The sequence below is a fragment of the Lepus europaeus genome, chromosome X (genome assembly GCF_033115175.1).
Source record: "Lepus europaeus isolate LE1 chromosome X, mLepTim1.pri, whole genome shotgun sequence".
NCBI classification, from domain to species: domain Eukaryota; kingdom Metazoa; phylum Chordata; class Mammalia; order Lagomorpha; family Leporidae; genus Lepus; species Lepus europaeus.
The window spans coordinates 46,748,044-46,771,906 of NC_084850.1; the positions used below are offsets into that span (position 1 = coordinate 46,748,044).

At 37.4% G+C, this 23,863-nt stretch overlaps 1 protein-coding gene across 1 annotated transcript in view; it reads left to right on the plus strand.

Moving 5' to 3' along the window:
• IL1RAPL2 (interleukin 1 receptor accessory protein like 2) overlaps positions 1 to 23,863 on the plus strand; it is a 653,603-nt gene that overhangs the window by 626,460 nt on the left and 3,280 nt on the right. Inside the window, exons 10-11 of the mRNA XM_062183034.1 lie at positions 6,609 to 6,752; positions 13,073 to 13,243. Of these exons, the coding sequence (XP_062039018.1) occupies positions 6,609 to 6,752; positions 13,073 to 13,243 (315 nt within the window). The remainder of the gene's footprint in view (positions 1 to 6,608; positions 6,753 to 13,072; positions 13,244 to 23,863) is intronic.

The window sequence follows — 23,863 nt, forward strand, 5'->3', positions numbered from 1 at the left end:
CTACTCTCACCCCAGCTGTCCCTAACATTCTCCCTCCCTCATATAGGTCTCTGCTTAAACATTACTTACTCTGTAGGCTTTCCCTAGTCACCTTATATTGATCAGAATTGCCTTTCATTTTATTTTCCCTCTAACTTGGCTTTATTTGTTTTTAATTGACTTCATTATTATTTGAGATTATGGTACTTAATAGTTTGCTTCTTGTCTTCTTTTCCCCAACTAGAATGTAAATTCCATGAGAACAGAGTCTTTTCCGCCTTATGTACTACCAAATCCCTAGTGTATAAAACATAAGGGCTCAAAATATTTGTTGGGTGAAAAGTCTCCTCAAATAGGGCAAGCACAATAGAATATGGTTGCTAAAGAGAAAACTTTCTCTGTGATTTTGTCTTGACTAATATTTGCCATAGGTTACGTAAATTCATTTTGTTTTTTCCAAGATTTTCACTTTAAAGATTGGGGTTTGGACACTGCAACCTCTCAGAGGCCAGAGAGATATTGAAATTGTTTTTAAATGAGGACTAGATATTAAACAAAACATAGAGGAAACATCCCTTGCTTTAAAGGAGCAGCCATTTAAACAGGGTGTATTTAAAATACGCTAACTGATCAGTATGGAGGAGAAATGGATGATCCATCTTTCGTAAAGACAAAAGGCTTTTTGTAAATGAAAAGTAAATCTAACATATCCAATTAACAAAGTCAGCCTTTACAAAAGAAGACACCCCTTCACTTTTTTTTTTATTTGACAGGTAGAGTTAGACAGTAAGAGAGAGAGAGAGAGAGAGAGAGAGAGAGAGAGAGAGAGAGAGAGAGAGGGAGGTCTTCCTTCCATTGGTTCACCTCCCCCCCCAAAATGGCTGCTACGAAGCCAGGAGCCAGGTGCCTCTTCCTGGTCTCCCATGCGGGTGCAGGTGCCCAAGCACTTGGGCCATCCTCCACTGCCCTCCCGGGCCACAGCAGAGCTGGACTGGAAGAGGAGCAACTAAGACTAGAACCCGACGCCCACATGGGATGCCAGTGCCGCAGGCAGAGGATTAACCAAGTGAGCCCGGGTGCCAGCCCCAACACCCCTTCACTTAATGCATCTTCTACCTACTCCTACCACTTCTATTCTCTAATGAACTATTTACCAGAAAGTACAACTCACATTTCAGTAAGAAGTTCTTCCTAAATATTTTCTTTGTGAGCCTAGTCTCTGAAAATTAAGTTAAAGAAATCCTAAACATTATTTCTGATTCTTGGCACATATTCTCTTTTTCACCAAACAGGTACACCTCTGGATCTCTCTCTTCATTCCCAGTGATACACTCCACCTTGACACACAAATATACATGTGTGTAGGAAGTTTTCTTGATCTGTGCAGGCTGTTATAACAAAATACCTTAGACTGGGTAATATGTAAATGACAGAAACTTTTTCTCACAGTTCTGGAGGCTGAATGTCCAAGAACAATGCACTGGCAGATTTCCGTATGATGAGGACCTGTTCTTCATCTCTGCCTGATTCCTCATCAGAATGGCCTTTGCTGTCTATATAGCTGACATTCTATTCGCAGCCATGTAGGTAACCTGTAAGAACACTGAAGTCCTCTCAGTAGCTCACCTCTCCTTCTGAACCATCACCAGAATCTCTCTAAGGGCCCTTTCATGTTAGTGCACCTCAAAACTCTTCTAGCCTCTACCCATTACCCAATTCCAAAGCTGCTTCCACATTTTTAGGTATTTGTTATAGCAGCACCCCAGTTCTCAGTACCAATTTCTGTTTTAGTTCATTTGGCTGCTATAGCAAAATATCTTAGATGGAGTAATAAACAATAGGAACTTATGGCACTCTCTTCTGGAGGCTTTGTATCTATGATCAGAATGCCAGAACCTTTGGTATCTAGTGAATGCACGTTCTTCATGCATGTTGCCTTCTATGTGATCTCATGTAAAAGATAGGCAAATAGACTCCCTCAGGCCTGCTTTATAAGGCCACTAATCCCATTCATGAGGGTTCCACCTCATGACCTAATCAACCAAATGCCCCACACTTTAATGCTAGGTTTCAACATATGAGTTTTGGGAAGACACAAACATTCAGACAATGGCACAAGCTTTCAGGTGGCTTGCTTAACCTGCTTCCCAACTTAGGAGCCAGAGGAGCAAGCTCAAACATTCTCAGCCTTCCCTATATCCAATCCCTTGGCTTCAGTGGCTGTTTCTCCCAAATCTGTAATATCTGGTCCCCATGTTCACAGGGAAGAAATAGTTGGGTTTCTCAAAATAATAATGTTATGAAAGAGCCATACTTGTACATGGGGTACCTAGAGAACGTTACAACTCCATAAATATTTGCTGTTCTGGCTACAGCTAGCCTTTTGAAGTCTATACAAGACACAGACCAAATACAATGACTTTTGGCTTCTCAGTCAGGAAATGTACCTAGAAATATAGATCCTGCTGAGCAGGAAAATGGCAATTGAAAGCAGAAGACAAAAGAAATCTAGATGTCATTGGAGTGATGGCAATTCTGCCCTCTGATTATAGGATAGATGTTTCCCTTTTGATGTGACTGTCTGGGCTGAATTAAAGAATACTGGTTGAGTCTCAAAGCCTACATCTAAAGTTTTAAACTTAAACAACCATAATTATGTAATATCTTTCAAAGACATTTTATGAAATGGACCCCAAGACCACAAAGGTACTTTTCACACCACAATTTTCTTCCATAAATTTAATGCTTTTTTGAAAAAGGTGCCTTCTACTTGAGATCACAAAATGTTCCCACTGCTGAAGTTTTCCATCTACCTATTAGCAACTCTATTCTGTAAATAACACAGAAATTTCTGAAAAATTCCCAGTTACTTTGAAAATAGTTGAAAGATGTTCTGACCAAAGATAGAGGGAGAGAGTAGAGAAAGAGAGAGAGAGAGAAAGAGAGAGATGAAGCGAGAGAAAAAAAGAGTACAAAAGTTTACAGCAAAAAATGAACATCTTATAACATGAAAAAAATTCAATTCATGTCAGTCAATGCCCTAAAATGAAAGAGAAGTTGGTTTTCAGAGTAACAAAGAAAATGTTATTGCTTTGTCAGTTTAACGCTGGCTATTAATCATGTATAATTGATCTAACACGGTGGGAAAACAAGCGAATATTGTCATTTGCAGCCTCACAGAGGTCTCATAAACAAGCCTGCTCTATTTCTCACATAGAGGTAGGTAAGAGGCAGAGTTTATATGTGGTGGGATATTTTTTAACCTGAAATTTTGTAGCTTAATTTTAAAAATGAGCTCCTCTTGCAGGCAGGACAGAGACAGATTCTGATTTTCTATCCTTACTCATTTTATGGCCCCTTATAATGGGGCTAATTCGCATAGTTGGGCCTTCCCCCTCTCTCCTTGCTCAAAAAGAGTGACATTTATTTATGTTTCTAACATTTCTACTCCATGACTCTTCTGATTGGCTGTGCTGTATCTGCCCACCATCATCTCCTCTCTTGGCCCACGTTTTTTCCAAGACTAAATTCCCTCCCTCCCCACAAAACCTGATACTTTTCTTCATACACTGGACTACAGGGAACACTCCTTTCTCCCTCGCTGTAGCTCCAGACTTCTGCAATACCCTCCAATGAAGTGTCTGAGATATACCCAGTTCTTTCCTTCTGCTTAGTCAGTTGTAGTTTATCTTCTTCCCTTGGAACTGAAACTGCAAAAGGAACCAAAATTCTCATAAGCCACACATTGTCAGGGCCCACTACAAAGAGGTCTGTGGATGAACAGGTAGGAGGATTTCTGTTGTTATCTTCCAGGCTGGAGCTTATAAAGCTATGGTCTAATTTTAAAAAGCCATGAAATTAAAGTCAGGAGACCTAGACTCAAGTCCCAGTTTTTGCCACTTCGTATGTATATTACCTTGACTACATGATTGAACTCCTGAGGTTCAAATTATTTTATTTCATTTCTAAATAGAAAGAACATTTCTCAGAGCCCATCCTGGTTGGAGTTGTATTTCCAGGCAAAGCTAGTCATTTAATGTAATGAACATTTTCCACATTGTTTAAAAATAGCTCTCTTGAATTAAAGACAGTGTTTGAATTTTACAAACATATTTTAGTTTCATATTCTCACATTTAACAAAGATATCAAAACTATTCAAACTTCTCTTTAAGCAGTCAAAGCACAAATAACAGCCACTCATACAGCTGCTCTACCGTAGATGATCTGACAGACTTTCTTTTCTTTAGATGTTTTAGGTAAGTTTTTTTTCATAATTAATTTTTTCTTTTTATAAATCATCTTAAAAATATGGAATTATAGAAGACAAAATTCATAGCAAGTAACAAAATCTTTTCAATTGTCAATGCTTAGACTACCATTGTTAGTATATTGGCATACTGCTATATTTCTTATAACTTTTTTAAAAATGTATTTATTTATGTAAAGGGAACAAATTTCATGTATTTCATATATACAGTTTTTAAGAATATAATGGTACTTTCCACCCTCCCTCCTCCTTCCTTTCTTTTTTTTCTCTTATTTTTATGACACACTATCAATTTAATTTATAATCACAAGCTTAATCCTCCACTAAATAAAGAATTCAAGGATCTTAAACAAATTCTTCAAGTATAGATTTGGACCAATAATTCTTGCCCTAAAGAAATATTTAGAGCAGGGGTGGGGAAGCTTTTTTTTTTTTTAAAGATTTATTTAAAGATTTATTTGTTTATATAAAAGTCAGAGTTAGAGAGAGACAAAGAGAGATCTTCCATCTGCTGGTTCACTCCCCAGATGGCTGCAATGACGGGAACTAAGCCAGGCCAAATCCAGGAGCCAGGAGCTTCATCTGAGTCTCTCACATGGGTGGAAGGTGTCTCAAGTGATGGCCTGCTTTTCCCTGGCCATCAAGAGGGAGCTGGATCAGAAATGGAGCGCTTGGGACACAAACCCGTGCCCATATGGGATGTTGGTGTTGTAGGTGGCAGCTTAGCCCACTGCACCACAATGCAGACTCTAGGGAACCTTTATTCTGCAAAGGGCTATGCAGATAGTTATGCCATCATTCATAGGGCATACAAAATGATCAACTTAAAAACTAGCCTGCTATAGATTTATTGAATTTTGAGTCCTGCCTGTGATTGCCTTGGCAAGACAAGACCAGATGATTTTTCAGGCCTTACACTGCCTGCAAGCCAGATGTTCCCCACCCCTTATTTAGGGAATAGATAACAGACTAGTTGAAAGTTTTATCTATAATGCATTATATTACTTGTAATTATTCATATATGTTATATGTTTTTTTAATAAACTGTAACACACTAAATGGATCTTAATTGTTATCTTGAGCTTGACTAATTTCACTTAAGCAATAATTTTATATGGAGATAAGAGACATTCCCAGAGAAAGTTTGATTATCTGGTTTTCCAGAGTGACAGCCTGTCAGACCAGTAATTTGATTTTGACAGTACCCCATAATTGATCCATCCAGGAAGACTGATGCCAACCCAACCCACAAGCAACAGATGTACAAACTAGAATGACATCCCCTTTCCCAGTTTCTAGTTACATGGTAAGCTGACTCAGTAATAAAAGAGTCACTTGGTAATTATGGAATTAGATTAAGAGAGGTTAGCTAATCTTGTAGGTAATTTCATCTTATTATTATGAGACCAATGAATGTCCCTAATCTACAGCAGAAAATATCTGGTTGGTATCTTTCCAATTCAGTATGTCTCCTCTGGACATTGCAGAATTCACATTCCAAATTGTCCTCTGACTCTCTTTCTCTAAATTTTATAATACCATCCCCTTTTGATGACACACTCTTCATATTTGTTATTATGCTACAGGTAAGTCGTTTTCCCCTAAGCCATTTTATGATGATTTAATTGTTCAACTCTCAGAGTTCATATGTCTCACTGCAGCAGCCTAAGGCTGCTCTCAGGTAACCTAGTGTTGGACTAGGAAGTCAAATGATTAGCCTGGATTTCTCATTCTCTTTCAGCTTCACTGGGCATATTATATCACATAGATATTATAGTCATTTATTCAAATAAGTAGAGTAAGGGATAAACTAATTTCCCCTGCTTACCTTGTATTGGATTATGTTCTATTGGGGTTAAATGAAACAGTTAAATCTTGCAAGCTCATTAGATTTTATTTGATTCTGAAAGTAATTTTATGACGTTGTTCTCTTGTAGAAGATAGGGCCTGTGGCCTGAGAAGTACTAGATGGTTATCTTGCTAAGCCAATAAGATAATTGAACAGAAACAGGAAAATATTGGTCCTGGACCCAGAATAAAGCAGCTTTCATCATTTCCTGAAATAAACTTTAAGCAAGAGTATATATGTGAAATCTAGATGTGTTCAAAACAAATTGGGAATGACTATTATGTTTCAGACAGACTTACCACCTTCAATAGTAAATTATTTCAATCTTTAGAAGAGAGTTAATTTTACAAAAATTTGATTCACACAAGTTTATCAAGAGCAAATCATTATAAGCAAGAATATTCTGGAAAGAAACACAAAAATGGGTAATGCATGTTATATACTAGAAACAGGAGCAGATCTCGAGGGTAGCTGATTTAATTACCTCTTCCTGCTTGTTCTGTTTGCTCTAGATTTAATCTACAAAATTGAGCTTGCAGGGGGCCTAGGAGCAATCTTCCTCCTCATTATACTGTTGGTGGTCATCTACAAATGCTACAGCATTGAGTTGATGCTCTTCTACCGACAGCGTTTTGGAGGTGATGAAACTACTGATGGTAAGCTTTCGCCTATCGTTCAAATTCAATGAAAAGGCATACATTTGTGATTAAGACAAAGAACATCCCAATTCTTAAAAAATACACACTTAGCTATTTTAGGGGTAAAGGACTATGATGGCTGCAACTTACCCTCAAATGCTTTAGGACAAATATCTATCTACCAAGAGAGAAAAGAAGAGAAAATATTAACAATAGGTGAATATGGGTAAAGGACATTTGTATGTTTGGGAAATACTTTATTTTTATAATGTTCCTATTTGAGGGTACTTCTAAAAGTTTGAGAAGAATGGAATTAAGATTAGTTTATTTTGTTGAAGAAATGTTGATGTTTTTGCAGTTTTTTATGCTATGTATTTTCTCAGATTTTTTTTCTTTTTAATTTTTCCTTTTTTATTATTAACTTAAATTTACAAAACAAAACTTGTGAGACAGTAGTACGAGTTTCTGTATACCCCTCACCAAATTTCTGGTATTAACATCTCATATTAGTATAGTAAGTCCTCTGATATAGTTGAAATTATTTTCGACTAAAAAGTTTAACAAGGAGATATTAGTTGTCCTGAGAATAAAACTACTGTGGTCAAAGTTCTCTTCTTCAATAAGTAAGAAACAGTTAAAAACAAATTCAATTTTCCTCCAGGGAATTCAAATTTACCTATGAATTATTTTTAGGCATCTTTGCCATCGAGAAAACAATCGTGCAAGAAACTGATGAAAAGCTGTGGAGAGATCCCCTTTACAGCTCAAAGTAGATGAGCCAAAATATATTTGGATGCTGGTAGCACAATTCTCAAATTTTCTCAAAGGATAACAATTTTGAGTGTGTCTTATAATTTTGTTCTATATTACTGTTTTGGATCTTTAGAAAGCTTATAAATGATGTATTTTAAAGTATTTTTTGAGGCTTGTTTCTTTGACCATACAAAAATGATTAAAGTTTTTCAAGAGAACAAATTGCCATGTTTCCAGACAATACCAACAAGAAATCCTAACATGTTGTTCCTTATGCTTTAAATCCTCACTCCCAAACTACTATAAGCCTTGGAAATGTGTGCAGAATTCCATTGGTAAGCCATCTTTTTTAAAAAAGATTTATTTATATATTTGAAAGAGAGAGAGAGAGAGGGAGAAGAGAGAGAAGAGTGAGCAATATCTACCATCTCCTGGTTCACTCCCCAAATGGCTGCAATGGCCAGGGCTGGGCTAGGCCGTAGCTAGGAGCTTTATCTGGGTCTCCCATGTGGGTTCAGGCGCCCAAGTACCAAGTGCTTGGACCAATCTTCTACTGCTTTCCCAGACGTGTTAACAGGGAGCTGGATTGGAAATAGAGCAGCTGGAACTCGAACTGGTGGTCCTATGGGATGCCAGCATTGCAGGCGGCACCTTAAGCTACTATGCCCCAACACTAGCCCCAATTTTGTTTTATAGTGATAGATACAACATCAAAATTTTTGAGGGATCTTATTTCTGGCCATATTGTTACTATTAAATAAATAATGATATGAATGAATTTTAATTGACTTTTATGTTTTTTGCAGTAAATTAGAGAAATGTTCTTTGATAGGTACATATGTGTATTCATTCTCAAAATTGTATGCTTACCCAATAATTATAGCACCCTATTCAAAAGTACTACAGGGGCCAGCACTGTGGTGAACTGGACTAAGCCTCTGCCTGTGGTGCCCAAATTCTATACTGGTTCTGGTTCGTGTCCCAGATGCTCCTCTTCCAATCCAGCTCTCTGCTATGGCCTGGGAAAGTGGTAGAAGATGTCTCAAGTGCTTGGACTCATGCACCTGTGTGGGAGACCCTGAAAAAGCTCCTGGCTCCTGGCTTCAGATCAGCCCAGCTGTGGCCATTGTGGCCATTTGGGGAGTGAACTAGCAGATGAAAGACCTCTCTCTGTCTCTCTGTCTGTAACTGTGCCTCTCAAATAAATAAATAAATCATTAATAAAAAAAGTACTACAGACACTTATTCAGACATATCTTCAAAATGAGGGAGTAAGACTTTTTTCACTTTTTCAACCATAATTATACACTATAATTACATATATATTTGTATATACATATATATATATATGAAAATGTGGTCAATAACCTCTGTTCCTATATACCACAGTTAATGTTGAAAAATTTGACCTTTTACATGTGCACATAAAATAACTTGATGGACTATGCTATTGAGGAAAACTGTTTCCTAAATGCCAACAAATAGCTAAATTATCCAAATCGGAAGGTTAAAAAAATACATTGTTTATACATAAAAGAACATGAACGAGAGGCTGCTATGACTCATTTATTTTGAGGCATGATTATAAGCAATTTGCTGATATCTATAAGATATTATAAAATCTGTTAAGCTATTCTGCAATAATTAATTACTTTCATCAACTATACCTAATAACCTAGAATAACTGATCAGTTGTAGTATACATTTGTAAGATTAAGTACATGTTAATATCATGGGATCTTTCAGCACTCAAAAATTCTATTTTGTATCTTTGTCTCCATTGTGGTCCATGTGGTCAAAATTGTCAGTAATACATGTTGATTAGAGAATTGTGTATATTGATTCCAAACTCATTGTTTGGGAGAAAAATGCAATATGGAATTAGGGTACTTTGAGGATTTTCATTAGGAAGAAGAGTTAAAATATTTTATATTCCTACATAAAACCTTGGGCCTTACACAACTTCTGTACTAGCTGAATGGAATATTAAAACATCAGTAGGCATGGGGTGAGGGTGAATTAATGAATTTTAACACCCTTTTAGAAATGTCCAGTTGTATGGTGCCAAATGTCAGCCTAATACCCACCAAATTTTTATTTCTTCATTTAAATATTTTGGCATGTTATAAACACAAATTAATTTTACCCATATTCTCTTTCTTCATGCTTTATCTTTGTATCTATAGTAGCATTTCTGAAAGCTGTTATAAAATGTTTTTATTCTTTAATAAATATGATCTATTCAATAAACTTTGACTTCTTAGCCATTTTTTATGTGAGCTGTTTCATTTCACCTCACCAATCAGTGATTGCTCCATTTAGAAGCTCAATGTTAGCACTGTGTTTAGCATAGCTGCAGAAGAACTGGGTTGTAAATAGGTATGGCTTCATGATGGCGAACAGGATTAACATGAGATTTCAGATGACAAGAGAACAATTCTTCCAAAGTGTGGCTCTCTTCCTCCTAAATTATCCCTTCACTGAGACTAGTATACCTATGGTGATCCCTGTGCTAGTCCTCTTCCTTAGAATGCTCTGACTGCATCGTGCCGTGCTCTCTGGTTCCTCAGATGAGCTTAGGCAGGGCGATTTCACACAGAAGACTCAGTAGGCTTTCATAGAAAAGTGGTGTCACAGAACAGCCTTTAGGTTTTAAAACAATTTTTTGGCCTTGCTGTTAACCTTATTTGCATTATACTATTGCCTTTGCTGTACTCATCTTGCTTTCTTTAAAGCAACAGCTGGGCTATTCATGAGATTTTCTTGGCTGTCTCCATGAGGCTGAAGTACATTTTTTAAACTGTGGTATCTGCGTCACTGTTGGCTTACAAGTTGGCATCCTAGGGCTTCTGGGACATCTGACATGGTGGCTTTGAGAGCTCTCTTCCTGCTCTGGATACCCATCATGATAAGCTTTTCACCTTTAGTTCATCTTTTTTTTTTTAATTTTTAAAAAATTTTTTTTTATTTTTTGACAGGCAGAGTGGACAGTGAGAGAGAGACAGAGAGGAAGGTCTTCCTTTTTCCGTTGGTTCACCCCTCAATGGCCGCTGCGGCTAGCGCACCGCGCTGATCCGAAGCCAGGAGCCAGGTGCTTCTCCTGGCCTCCCATGGGGGTTCAGGGCCCAAGGACTTGGCCCATCCTCCACTACACTCCCGGGCCACAGCAGAGAGCTGGCCTGGAAGAGGGGCAACCAGGACAGAATCTGGCGCCCTGACCGGGACTAGAACCCAGTGTGCTGGTGCCACAGGCGGAGGATTAGCCTATTGAGCCACATCGCTGGCCTTTAGTTCATCTTAAAGGGACATGACTGAAACCAGAAACAACCATTTTCAAATGAATAATGTGCTTCTGGAATTTTAGGTAGAATTTGTTATCTATATGTGTTAAATATTATTATATATCAAAGCCATGTGCATTCTTTGTTGTAACTTGGTTTCAATATGCAAATCTAGAAATACTTTTGTAAGGAAGTCTTTGTAAAATTAAACAGTGCCATCAGAATATAAGTGGAGCAGGTAAGGATAGGACCAACATTATGTGAGTTTAGATGCGGTTGAAGGGCCAATAGACATAGTCAATATAGGCAATGGGAGAGTATTCTACAAGGTCTGGTCAGATGAGTGAAGAATCAAGGGAGCCATTTCAGGGATGGCCAGCTCAAGTAGATACTCAGAGTTATTGTTGGATGGGTAATTACATAGTTAAATTTAGGGAAGTTTGTGACATAGGAAAATTTCCTAAGTCAGAGCAAGCAAAGGTCTAGTCTAACTCCGAGTTTGAGACAGCAAAACTATCCACCAAGAACAATGAAATATATTCTGCTCATAGGAATAGATCTGCTTGTCCTTTGGCCTATTTTATTCTTCCAGCTGTCTACCATCGGCAGCTCTGAGTCCCAGGTGAGTAATTATAGCTAGAGAAAGTCAAGGGCCTGCAGGTGCATCCTGTACTTGATTGGAATAGGGGCAGAGGTGCTAGGATTACCAGGAGGTTCTTACATTAGCATGGCTTATGAACATTCTCACTTCCAAGTGGAGTTTTATGCACAACAGTGGAATGGGCCCAATTTGTAAGCCAAATTATCTCCTCCACTATCCAGCACAGTCCTTCATGTGCATCTGCTTCTAAGCAAGCAGGTGTCATAACCAAAGTTTATAGAAGCTTTGGCAGCCAAAGGATATGCTGAAGAGTATTAACTCTTTTCTCCTGACTTCAGGTACCATTTTCACATAAATAAGAAAAGTTCATTTCACGTGTGGGTAGTGAAGGTTAGACTCTAATTAGAATTAGAACAACATAGCTTACCTAAGACCTGCCAAAAGTCAACAAGTCTCAGGATATAGATCACATTGTAGGCTTACAGTTTGCTCCTCCTCCAGCAAGCAGGTAGGACTAAATCATTAGTGGTTTAGATAAGTGAGTGGCTGCTTCATTCTATAAATTACCTTTGGGTTGGCTTTTATCTATAGTCTAATCAGGTCTGTTTTACTGGAGAATATTGAAGTGTTTTAAAAACATTCTGAAATGTTTGCCAGTCATTCAAAATTGTTATCTGCAAGTAACTGTGTTTAAATAAGTTCTAATAGTTCCACATGAATCATGCTCACTACATTAAATTTAAAACTAGTTTTTCTAGAGTTAAAGAAATTTTGAAAAAAGGCAGTATAACTTTTCCAGCGCGACCCTTCTAAAACCTATGGAGATGAATACTTTGAGTAGCTGCATTCATTAACATTTTGCAGAAAAAAATGCATGTATAAATGCACATTTTCTCTTTGGAGAGACTGGCTCTGAGCCAATACAGCACAGGAAGAAAAAAGTACACCCACAAAGCACAGTTAACTCCCTGATTAAATGTGTGAAGGGAAAACCTAATTTGGCAATAATGGAAGAATGTATATTTCGAAACAAAAGCTTCTTTCGGAACTTGTGTCAAATTAGTTGGCCATGGACTGAACAAGAATAACAGCCAGTGCACTGTATAAAACCCAGCTGCTGCCTCTAATATTTGGTAATGAACTGCTTTTTGTATATGAAGATGACAACACTAACCAACTGGAAGTATGGCATGTGCTGTTAGTAGTGTCTCTAGGAGTTTGGCTGGATTATTTCAATCTTCCACACTATAGCGTTCTGCCCTTCTTGGATATCTTGCACATATTTGTGCAAACAAGATATAGTCTGTGACCAAGTAACAGAGCTAAGCCAACTGGCACATAAAGGGTTCAAATCCATGACTTTGGTCTATTTAGTCCTGCATTCAAATACACTGAGCTAATCATTTACACATCACTGAATATCACAAATGTGTATGGTCACCAAAAGTCACAAATAATAATTCTGTCATTTATTCTGTGGCATCTTATAGATGGCCGAATTACATACAAATTTTAGTTCCTATTGTTTAACTATGTTATGTTGAATTAGATTCCTTATAACATATCAAGTCGCTTATTTTTCCTATTACTAAAGACATTCACCAATTATAGTGATTATTACAGCCTGTTAGTGGATATAGACTTTTAGTATATAAAAGGAATCTGGCAATGTTTACAACACCTTTGTTGTTTTTATATTTAAGACAACAAGGAATATGATGCCTATCTCTCTTACACAAAAGTGGATCAAGATACTTCAGACTGTGACAATCCTGAAGAAGAGCAGTTTGCTCTTGAAATACTGCCAGACGTCCTGGAAAAACACTATGGATATAAACTCTTCATTCCAGAAAGGGACCTGATTCCAAGTGGAAGTAAGTACTTTCAAGTATTGTATCTAAAATGTTTAGTTTCTTTAAGGAAGTTTTAAGGAAGCTTCAAACATTAGAAACAACTATTTTGACAGATGTTTCTCACAGGAGATTTTATTAAATGCAAAATTTCCCACAATGCCTGCAATGTTCTGATTTTCTAGCGTCTGAATTTTTTGAAAAAGCATTTTATCTTATGTTTTAAGTGTAGTTTTACATTTCGCATTAATGATGTTCTTTTTATATTGCCTTAGTGTTCTGAGAACTTTATGATCCTTTAAAAAAGGCTTGTAAAAATCAGTTAAAGCCTTTCCAATGTGTTTCAGCTCCAGATATGGTCTTCCATCACTGTGCTTCTACATATACCTATGATGGTTGTCACTACTATCTCAATTTATGTCTTTCAACCTTGTTACTCAGTATGCTGTGTTACTCACCCCCAAACTTAGGGAAAATATCCACTTAAAAAGTTACATGAGACCAGTGGATATAGCACTCATACTGTGTGTTTAAATTATTTTCAAGAACTGCTGAGTACTGTCAGCTTAAGTGCTACTTTTAAGTTAAGCTACACTTGAGTATTCAGAATAAATTAAGTTTGAAGTCAAAATATGTGTTTTTTTTTCTCTGAATTGTCAGGGTGGGAACAAGGTAAAGTGTAAAGAACATACAGAGAAGCCTGAGATATGGTGCCTGCCCTCAAAGAGCTTAAAATGTCATCAAGAGCAAGTAAATGTGCTAGAACTCATTTGAACATGTTTCTTTGTTAGTAGTCTTAAGAGATAAAGATTGAACGGATGAATAAAAATCCAAGCATGGTGATGTAAATGCATATGATAGAAACAAACTAAAAAGCTTATATTTTCAGTACTTGGCAGCACTAAAACTAATTTCACATGTATTATTTCATTGATTATACACAACAATCTTGTGTTGAGAGGAGAGCATACAAATATCCTTATCTTACAGATGAGGAAACAGAAGCTCAAAGAAGTCTAATATCAGACAGCTGGTGAATGGTACAGCTGGCAGGAGTGCCTAGAGCTGCTGATCTCTGGTTCTTACTGTACTAGGTCATGTCTAAATAGCATTTTTTCAGATTATCAGCAGTGGATCGGAGTCACTAAGCTGACAGGAGACAAATAGTTGTTCATCTCTTTTCTTAAGACATGTGTATGTCTATATATGCTTGTGTGTATGTGTTAGTATGCATACAGGTGTATGGAAAGGAGCAAAGAAAATAGTCCATTACTTTTCCTGCTCCACAAATGTCAGAATTCTCTAAGCTTCCCAGGGTCCTCAACTATTTTCTTTCTAAATCACCCCACCCATTTCCATGACTTGAAAAATCATTCATTCTACATTGATCGATTCCCTAAGGAACATCCTAATATCACAGTCTTTTTTTTTTTTAATTCTTCTGTGTCTTTTCCCAAATCCAGTGTCCTTTGCATCTTTTCTGTTCTTGCATCTACTATCTTAGTATGGGACTTCACTAGCTCACTCCTGCAATGTTGATGATCTCTCTTCCTATCCGTTAGCCCTACTAATAGCCTGTAACCCTCCTTGATCATGCCACACAACTGTTCAACAACTCTAATTGCTCGCTATTTCCTACAAGATAAAACCTTTAGCTAAACACTTCTACAATCTGCTGCCCAGCCCATAATTATCTCCTAAACTACACTCCTACCATATCCTTTATTCATACCTTTCACTCTAGAAAAGTCTGCATTTGACATACATCATGTAACCCTGCAACACTTTTATTCATGGCAGTCTTCTGTGCCTTTGCAACTCCCATTTATCCTGCTTCATATTTTTGCCCCTGCAAAAGTCCATAAAACGTCTTCAGAGCTAGAATCCATGGTGTATTATTGGTTTTATTGTAAATTTTGTGTTCTTGTGATATTTTATATTATTTTATAATTTGATGTAGCTTTCCATCTATTTATGTCATGTCAAGTCAGCAAGAATGTAAGCTCCATGAGGCTAAGAATTGTAATTCATTTATCTTCATGTTCCTATTGTCATCTAGCAGTGGACTTGAGCTCCTTAAATATTTCACAGATGTTTTTTGATTTTGTTTCAATAGTATTGCTTTAAGACAAGGAAAAATAATGAGAATATAAATAAAGGTTTAAATTTTTACATGACAGTATCTGAAAGGCACTTTCCCTTAACAGGGAAAATGTGAATGCTAAAAAGTAACTCTCTACTCAACTATATAAAATATATATGTAATTCATAAGAATAATCTTGGCCTCTAGTAAGCTAATAAGTATATTGCTTTCATTTTCTTAGATATTAGAATACCTGCAAAAGATAAATCAAAAATTAAAAATACTTTTCTAATTTTTGGACTAATTCATTAGATTGCTGTGTATTTTTTATGTTTTGCCAAGAATGCTTTGTTAAATTTAGAAATTCTGAAAAATCTATTTTAGAGTTTTTGTGTTTAAGATTTCAAAAATAACTATCTTCTGAGCTAGAAAACAATACTTTAACATTATTTTATTTTATTTTATTTTGACAGGTAGAGTTATAGACAGTGAGAGAGAGAGACAGAAAGGTCTTCCTTCCATTGGTTCATCCCCCAAATGGCTGCTATGGCTAGTGTGCTACGCCGATCTGAAGCCAGGAGCCAGGTGCTTCTCCTGGTCTCCCATGCGGGTGCAGGGCCCAAGGACTTGGGCCATCCTCCACTGCACTCCCGGGCCACAGCAGAGAGCTGGACTGGAAGAGGACTGGGACAGAATCAGGCACCCCAACTGGGACTAGAACCCAGGGTGCCGGTGCCGCAGGCGGAGGATTAACCTAGTGAGCCACGGCACTGGCCAGTACTTAAACATTAGAAAGAGAAATGGGACAACATAGAACACAGGTGATATAGTTTACCCAAAATTCAGTAAATGACACTTGCTTATTATGTGACAGTGAGACCCAGAAAATGTGAGAAAGATGTGTTCCAAAGTTGTGCCCTCTTTCAATTTAGCTTTTATTTCTTTTTAATCATTTATTTCAAACATAGAAAGACACAAAGAAAGATATGTTCCATCTACTGGTTCGTTCCCCAGATGTCTGTTGGAACTTCAGCTAGGTCTCTCATGTGGGTGGCAGGGAACCAAGTACTTGAATCATCATCCACTGCCTCCCAAGGTACACATTGACAGGAAGCTGGAATCAGAAGCAGAGCCAGGACTCAAACCAGGAGACAATGATTTGGGATGTGGGAGTCCCAATTGATTTCCTAATTGCTGAGCCAAACATCCGCCCCCCGGTTCCATTTTGATTACTTGACAGACCAACTCACTGCATCAATTTAGCCAAACATGTGGGGGAACCTTTTATATATCATTGAGCCAACTGGTTCTTGGGCTAAATTGATTGAAATTTATTCTTTGCTTTGGTGTATCATAGTCTGAAAGTCATCTTTGATGGTGGGGTATTAAGCTTGCACAATCCATAAAATTTCCTAACTTAAAACTGCAAGAATTTTGTTAAGGACTAGAACATACTTCATAAGATTATAGAAAGGAGTCACCCAGTTTACACTGGCATTTAAAATAATTCAACGAAAAAACACCCAAGATGATGTCATCAGGGTGCATAGAACTTTTCTAGTTGATAAAAGATTGTTTTAATGTTTTTGAGATTGTACAACCATCGGACTGAGCAGGGACTTGGCTCTTGGGTACTCAACGGTGCACAGGAAGACTTCTTTTACAAGTAAGCCATTTGGGACAACTATGCAGTTTTTAGATGCAACCACTGGAGGGTGTTTGATTTTAATCCTTCCTTCCTGAACGAGGAAATTCATGTTCATTGAATTCCGATTTGTGAGTGTAACCTGCAGAGGTTCTTAAAAAGGCCCTTTGACAATTTTTCTTTTCCATCAACATTTCAGAGCTAGCTGAGCAGTCACCATGTCACGATTAACGAGTTTTTCCTTGGCATTTTTAGCACGCATTCAGGAAGTCCATGAAGTATATGAATAATATACTTGATTTACACATGAATGACAGAGTAGAACAGTTTGGACTTGGTGTATGTGTGTTATTAAAGAAGCTTCTGTGGTCTGTATTTTCAGCCATTCGTACAGATTTAACAGGTTATGCTATATAAATATAGACACATTCCTGTGGGGGAAAAATCTAGTTACCATATTATAAGCTGTGTTTGTCCCTCACATCTTTTTCAAAACACATTGACCTAAAACTACTCCTTCCTCCAAAACTAGCAATGTGGACTTTGAGGATTATAAAAGCATACTTCATAAGATAATCTTTGATGTACAACAATAATTATGAATCAAATTAATGAAGTCTATGACAGAAACTCATTCATGTTTAATGATTTAACTTTCGATGTATCTTCAGTTTCTTTTATGCCACTCTCATGGTTTTCCACCTCACCCCAATCAACACACACACACACACACACACAACTTTCCAATGCACACAGTTTCATAAGTACATGAAAATTTCAATCTCTCTCTCTCTCTTTCTCCCTTCCCTCTCTCTCTCACTCCCTCCTTACCTTCTTTTTTTGCTTTCACTCTCATTCTCTCCTTCTATCCCTCTCACATGACAAAGAATTCTCAGAAAGCCTGGATACAAAGATGTCAGTTTCCAAAGTGAACTAGAGGTGTCTGTACCTTTCTATTCATGCTCTGTCAAGGAAATGTTGTCCTGTACCTTTCGTAAAGCAGCAAAAATGGGGCGAATCAATGCAAATGTTTTTCCTAAATGCTGAAATTAAGTCTTTAGATCTGGACATTATTTTCCTGGCAGTAACGACTTTTCCATTCTTGAGCCTGTGGCCAGAATCTTCCTTATGTTTTCTCAGGTTGGGTGCCTAAATGTGGCAAGAATTCCTACTTTCCAGTAAAAGTTTGGTCTGTCTCTTCCCAGACTAGAAACATCTGTCCCTGAGAACAGTAAAAGCAATTTTGTTGCCAACAGGCATCTGAATGTCAGAAGTGACAGGCAACCAAAAGAAAGCCAGATAGAAAACACCCTACTCAAACTGCCTAGAGACACAAACTTGAGAAGTAGAGATTTTCTCACCCCTGCAGCTGCTGGGTTTTGCGGTGTAAAGTACTCTACACAGAGCACATTGTGTTCATGGGGCCTAGTGGATCCTTGAGGAATGAACAGATGTGCTCTAAAGCTGACATGTGACCAACAGAACCCAGCTGTGCAATTGAGATCCTGAGATTGGGGACATTTTTGGATGAGTACCATTTAGGCTCTTGGGCTCATCTTATCTCATTGTTTCTGCAGAGATTTAAAAAATATAAAAATATGTAAGATTACTGAGTCAGGCTAAAGGCCACTGGTCAGATGGAGACAGTTGTATTCTAAGAATAAAAGTAGAAACAATCTAATCCTATAGGCCTTAAAAGAAAGTAAGTAAGGCGCTTAAAAGTTCATATGCATTATCTATTAACAGTTATAAATTGAGCCAGTCCTGGTTGAAGCTTTGTACAAAGCTGTAGGTGTCAAAGTGGACGTGAGGACTGAAAAAAAAGTCCTTCAAGGGCTTTTACCACAATTTCTCCTCCTATTCATGGGAAGATTATGGTGATATCAATGTGAGTTACTCACACATGAATGTACCCAGAGAAATATACTAATGAGCTAAAAGTAGTATCATCTATTGAAATTATATTTCTGGATTTAGTCTCAGGTATAAAGTTTTCTTTCCATTTGTTTTCATATTCCATTTTCCATGAGTTTCTCTAGCTCAAGAATCCTAGTGCTTCTTCAGTAATTTAAGGGAAAAATATAATGTCTGATTAGATTCTTGCATTTGCCAGACTTTCCTCACTAGTCTAATCGCCAGTTCTTTAATGCTTAGTGCTAGCCATGTGATTGTGCTGACAATGAAATGACAAATGACTGGAGAATACATCTGGTGTCAGATGATCCCTAGTCACTTCTGAAGTGAGGCATGCAAAAAACATTTTTGTACATGGATCTGTAAGTATTCATTGCCAATAGTTCCTCTAATAGCCAAACAGATTGGATACCATTCAAGTAAGTTGTCCTTGGGGAGTAATAAAATCCTTTTCCAGGCAATCTGACGTCTGTGACCTAAAAAGTGTGAGGCAGGGGTGACATGCACAAGCATGAAAATTTAACACTTTGTGTGAAATGTACTCACATGAAATAAAATTAGAGGTATTCACTGTCCCATTCATTTTAGAGTGAAAAAGGAGGGAATTGTACTCTAATATGCCCAGAAATGGTCTGAGGTTTCTTCTTAAAGCTTGAGGTAGAAGTTAAGATCCATTGTGTAAAATTTTCCTCAGAGCATCTACTGTTTTGTGATGTAAAACATAGGTACCCTGTGAAAACCTAGTAGAAGACCTGGATAAGATTGCCTTACTTGCTGAAGGAGATACAGAAAAGACTATATAAGTAGCAAGTGGCTTTGCTCCTTATTCAGAAAGGTTGCACTAGGGAGAATTCATTACAAGTTTCTAGGATGGAGGTAAAGGGATAAAAGAGGAGAGGAGGCTATTTTATGGACTCTCTTTCCTTGCTACTCTCCTCTTTACTTTCCTTTAATACTCTTATTGTGTCTTCTTTAATTTTTTTTAAAAATTATTAATATAAAGAGAACAGATTTCATGTATTCCATGTATTCCATAGTTATATTTCTAAGAAGATAACCATACTTTCCTCCCTCCCTCGGTCACCCACCTTTTTTCTTGTCTTTTTTTTCCTTCAATTTTTGCAAAAGCATGATTTCAATACACTCCATAATCACAGGCTTGATGCACCACTAACCATAATATTCAACAAGACCATAATATTCAACAAGTAAAAAGTAGAAAAACCACAGTTCCACAGAAGTATAAACAAGGGCCAAAAACAACAATCAAATCACAAGATATGTATTTCAGTCCTATACATTTTTTTTATTCCATATCAATTACCACATGTCAGAGAAAACATGATATTTGTCTTTTTGGTACTGGCTTATTTCACTAAGCCTAATGGTTTCCAGTTGTATCTGTCTTGTTGCAAAGGACAGGGTTTCTTTTTTTTTTTTATTCTGGCTGAGTAGTATTCCATAGTGTATATATTCCACATTTTCTTTATGCAGTCATCAGTTGATGAACATCTGGGTTGATTTCTTATCTTAGCTATTGTAAATTGAGCTGCAATAAACCTGGGGGTACAAATAATTCATATGCTGATTTCATTCTGTTTGGGTAAATTCCCAGGAGTGGGATGGCTGGGTCATATGGTAGATCTATTTTCAGATTTCTGAGGAATCTCCATACTGGCTTCCATAATGGTTGTTCTAGTTTACATTCTCACCAACAGTGGATTAGGGTACCTTTTCTTACCTACCTCCACTCTTGATGAAGAGGTTAAGAGACAAGAAAAAAAAGCTATATCTGTGGACAGCATTCCAGAGTGGATACTTCCTAATATCATGCTTCCCTACCCATCCATAAATGAAATACAAAAGGAAAAGTAAAGGACTCGATACCAGAAATACAGCCCAAGTGAGAACTGCAAGTAAAGCTCCCTGCACTCACCGGGTCTCAGTAAATCTGTGTTAACCATTGATTGCCCCACTTATCAGAATTAATTAGGGCCCTCATGCTACTCAACAGAAAACAAACTCTTACCTAAAAATGTAGCCAAGCTAACTATGTGTGAATTATCAAACCAAGGACTTTGAAGGAGAGGAAGGCAGAAAAGGTTTTTGTAGGGCAAATAATATCACACACAGAAAGCTCCACCCCCACACCCATCTCATTTTTAAAAATTGTGTAGCCTCGATCTCCTTGGCAGCCAACAGAAAGAGAATCTTACATCTCCCAGATGCAGAATCCAGACCCAAAAGTGGTAGCTATATTAGCCAAGATAGTTAACCAATCTAACTCTTCTGATAGGTTAGTATTTGGTATCAGCATTTAAAACTCCAATAGCATTAATAATATTCTCATTGTGACTACATTATTAAGTATGTCACTGCATACCTCTAATTATACCAAAAATCTAATGATTTTTCCCAATATCCCCAAGCGGTAACTAATGTCTTTTCTTTGACATATGGGAAACCTATATAGGCTTGACTTTAAGTCTTAATATATTAACCTATTGGATTTAGAAACCTTACTGTGATGTCATTAGAGGAGTGTTATCTGTTCTGATGCATCCAATCTCACCTTAGTGAGGCATCTTTTTAACTAATAGTTGCCGTATGTAGCTGTGAGTTTAAGCATTCCAAACCACTGTTATTTGAATCGGGCTAAGTAATAGATTATACCTTTGTCTTTTGGCTTGGTTTTTGTCTTTTGCCTCTTTAAAAAATATGTTATATGCCCCTGAAAACAGCCTTGCTGTAAGTGGAAGTGTCGGCACCAAAATTATTTCCAAGGAACTAATTGATTAGTTTGAGAAATCAAAATGTTACTAGGCAATAGCAAGACCACATAGGAATTGGTGGTTATGGAGTTTTTTTCTCCCTTGTCCTTCTGCCTATATCTATAGCATACTCAGAATGTGAGGATTAGCAGAGTAATGAGTTCTTTGGGGAAAGTATATGACACCATTAGAAGAAATTTCTTGTAGCTGCCATTCTTCCTGCTTCTGTTTTGTCTCTTCCTCCTTCATTTTTACTTTCTTGCTTTGTTAACAAGTGATATAATTTGTTTTCAAGTCACTTTTCTATATCCAATCCTATTTCTCCTCTGAATGTACTAGAATTTTGTTTTATACAGCTGTCTCTGAAAGGGATTTTAAAATTGAATTTGCTTTGTTTTAAATAAGGTTTAAGTGTTCAGTTGCCTTGTTTCCTAGGAATGCTGATGCTGCTGACATGATCTTTCTTCATTTCTATAAGAGGTATATATCACAAGGAGAGGCTGGTGACAATGCAGTTTCTTCTGGAAGATTTTCCTGAATTGGTAGCATTGAAAATAAAGGAAGTGTTTCTTTGCATTTACACTTATAGTAGGAAAAAATGAATCTATCCAAAATTAAGCATTCCTATCAAAATTATGTGCCCAAGAATTTTCCTTTTCTTTTCCTAATTGCAAAGATCACAAATAGGTTAGATGTAATTGGCTTTGTGAAGGGTCTAATAATCTTCTGCAGTTTCACGGACCTGATTAGGGAAACAGGAAACTATCAGACAGCTTTTTTTGATCTTTTCTGTTATCTAAAGTTGCTTAAAACCAGAATTTGCAAAGAAATGACTTAGCAACCTTTTTTTAGGGCCATTTCATATTTTTTGGTAGAATAAGAGTATTTTAAGGGATTCCTGCTACTCAGTTTCCAAATTTGCCTGAACAAGTCAGGGCAAGATTTAGTGAGGATTTGTATGTGCTGTGGATTTAGGGATTTTTTTTTTTTTGGAAAAACATTTCTTTATTATCTCTTCGTGGTAACAAGCTTTTTAAAACGTTTTCTGAAGGTTTCTAAAATGTCTCCCACAAAACCACAGCCCTACCAGGGCAAACCCCAGTGCCTGTCAGAGACTACACTATGGACTAGCAGTGTCTTAACTTGATACCTGTTTCTGCTTAGTTTATTTGGAACAGTTTCAAACCTAACCACCCTGCTTGGTCTCTTTAAAGGTTCGGAAAGTAAAAAGTTGGGCTTTGTGGGTCACATATGGTCTCTGTTGCACATATTTTTCTTCTTTTTTTTAATTACTCTTTAAACATGTAAAAAAAATTGTTCTTAGCTCATGAGCCATACAAAAGCAGGACATGGGCTTAATTCATCAGGCTCCAAATCTCAGTCACTGGATGCACACATGTAATCCCTGAGTGAGGGAGAAATTATTTGGGGCCTTTGCTTCATAGAAGTCAGTAACATTAGAAAGTTTTTTTTAAAAAAATGAACTATGTCTGTTTCCTCTCCCCCTCATTTACTTATATTTTCCATGATGGCTAGGTCTTGTATCCCCCCCCCCCAAAGCAAAAGAGGAAGAAGGAAAGATTTAAGTAGGGAGGGAAGAAGGAAGAGAGGGAGATTAAAAAAAAAGAGAGAAGACAGGAAGGATGAAGAGGAAAGGCAAAAAGAAAGAGTGAGAAACAAAGAGGAAGAGAGAGAGAGAGAAGAAAAAAGAGAGACAGAAAGGGGGGAGAGGTAGAGAGGGGGAAAGGGGCAGCAAATGAGAGAAAAACATAGAGAAAAACAGAGGGCGAGCCAGAATATGGGAGCTAGGGCACAGTGTCTCCTTCTTTTCCTTGGAGCCAGGCAGCTCTCAGAGGCACCTCCCCAGCTGCTTTCAAGCATTGACGTTGTTGCCCAGCCACTGATCAGCATCCCAAGAAGTGAAATGTGGGCTTCACATCTGAAAACTTCCACTTGGTTCTTCACCAAGTGAAATGGAACACGAGATCCAGGGCCCAAGCAAATGGCTTGTGTTTTCTTTGGGACACTTGGGCTGTGTCTACCCAGGGAAAATTTTGATGTACTGACAGACCCCAGTGCATATGATTAATGTATATATAGGGCAAACCAGGATAATTCAGAACTTTTTTCTTTCTTCCACAGCAGGTTTTCAGCCGGAATTGTCTGGATGGTTGCCTCAACTCTCCAGTAGACTTTGCCAGGATAAGCACAGCCAGTGTAGTACGCAGGA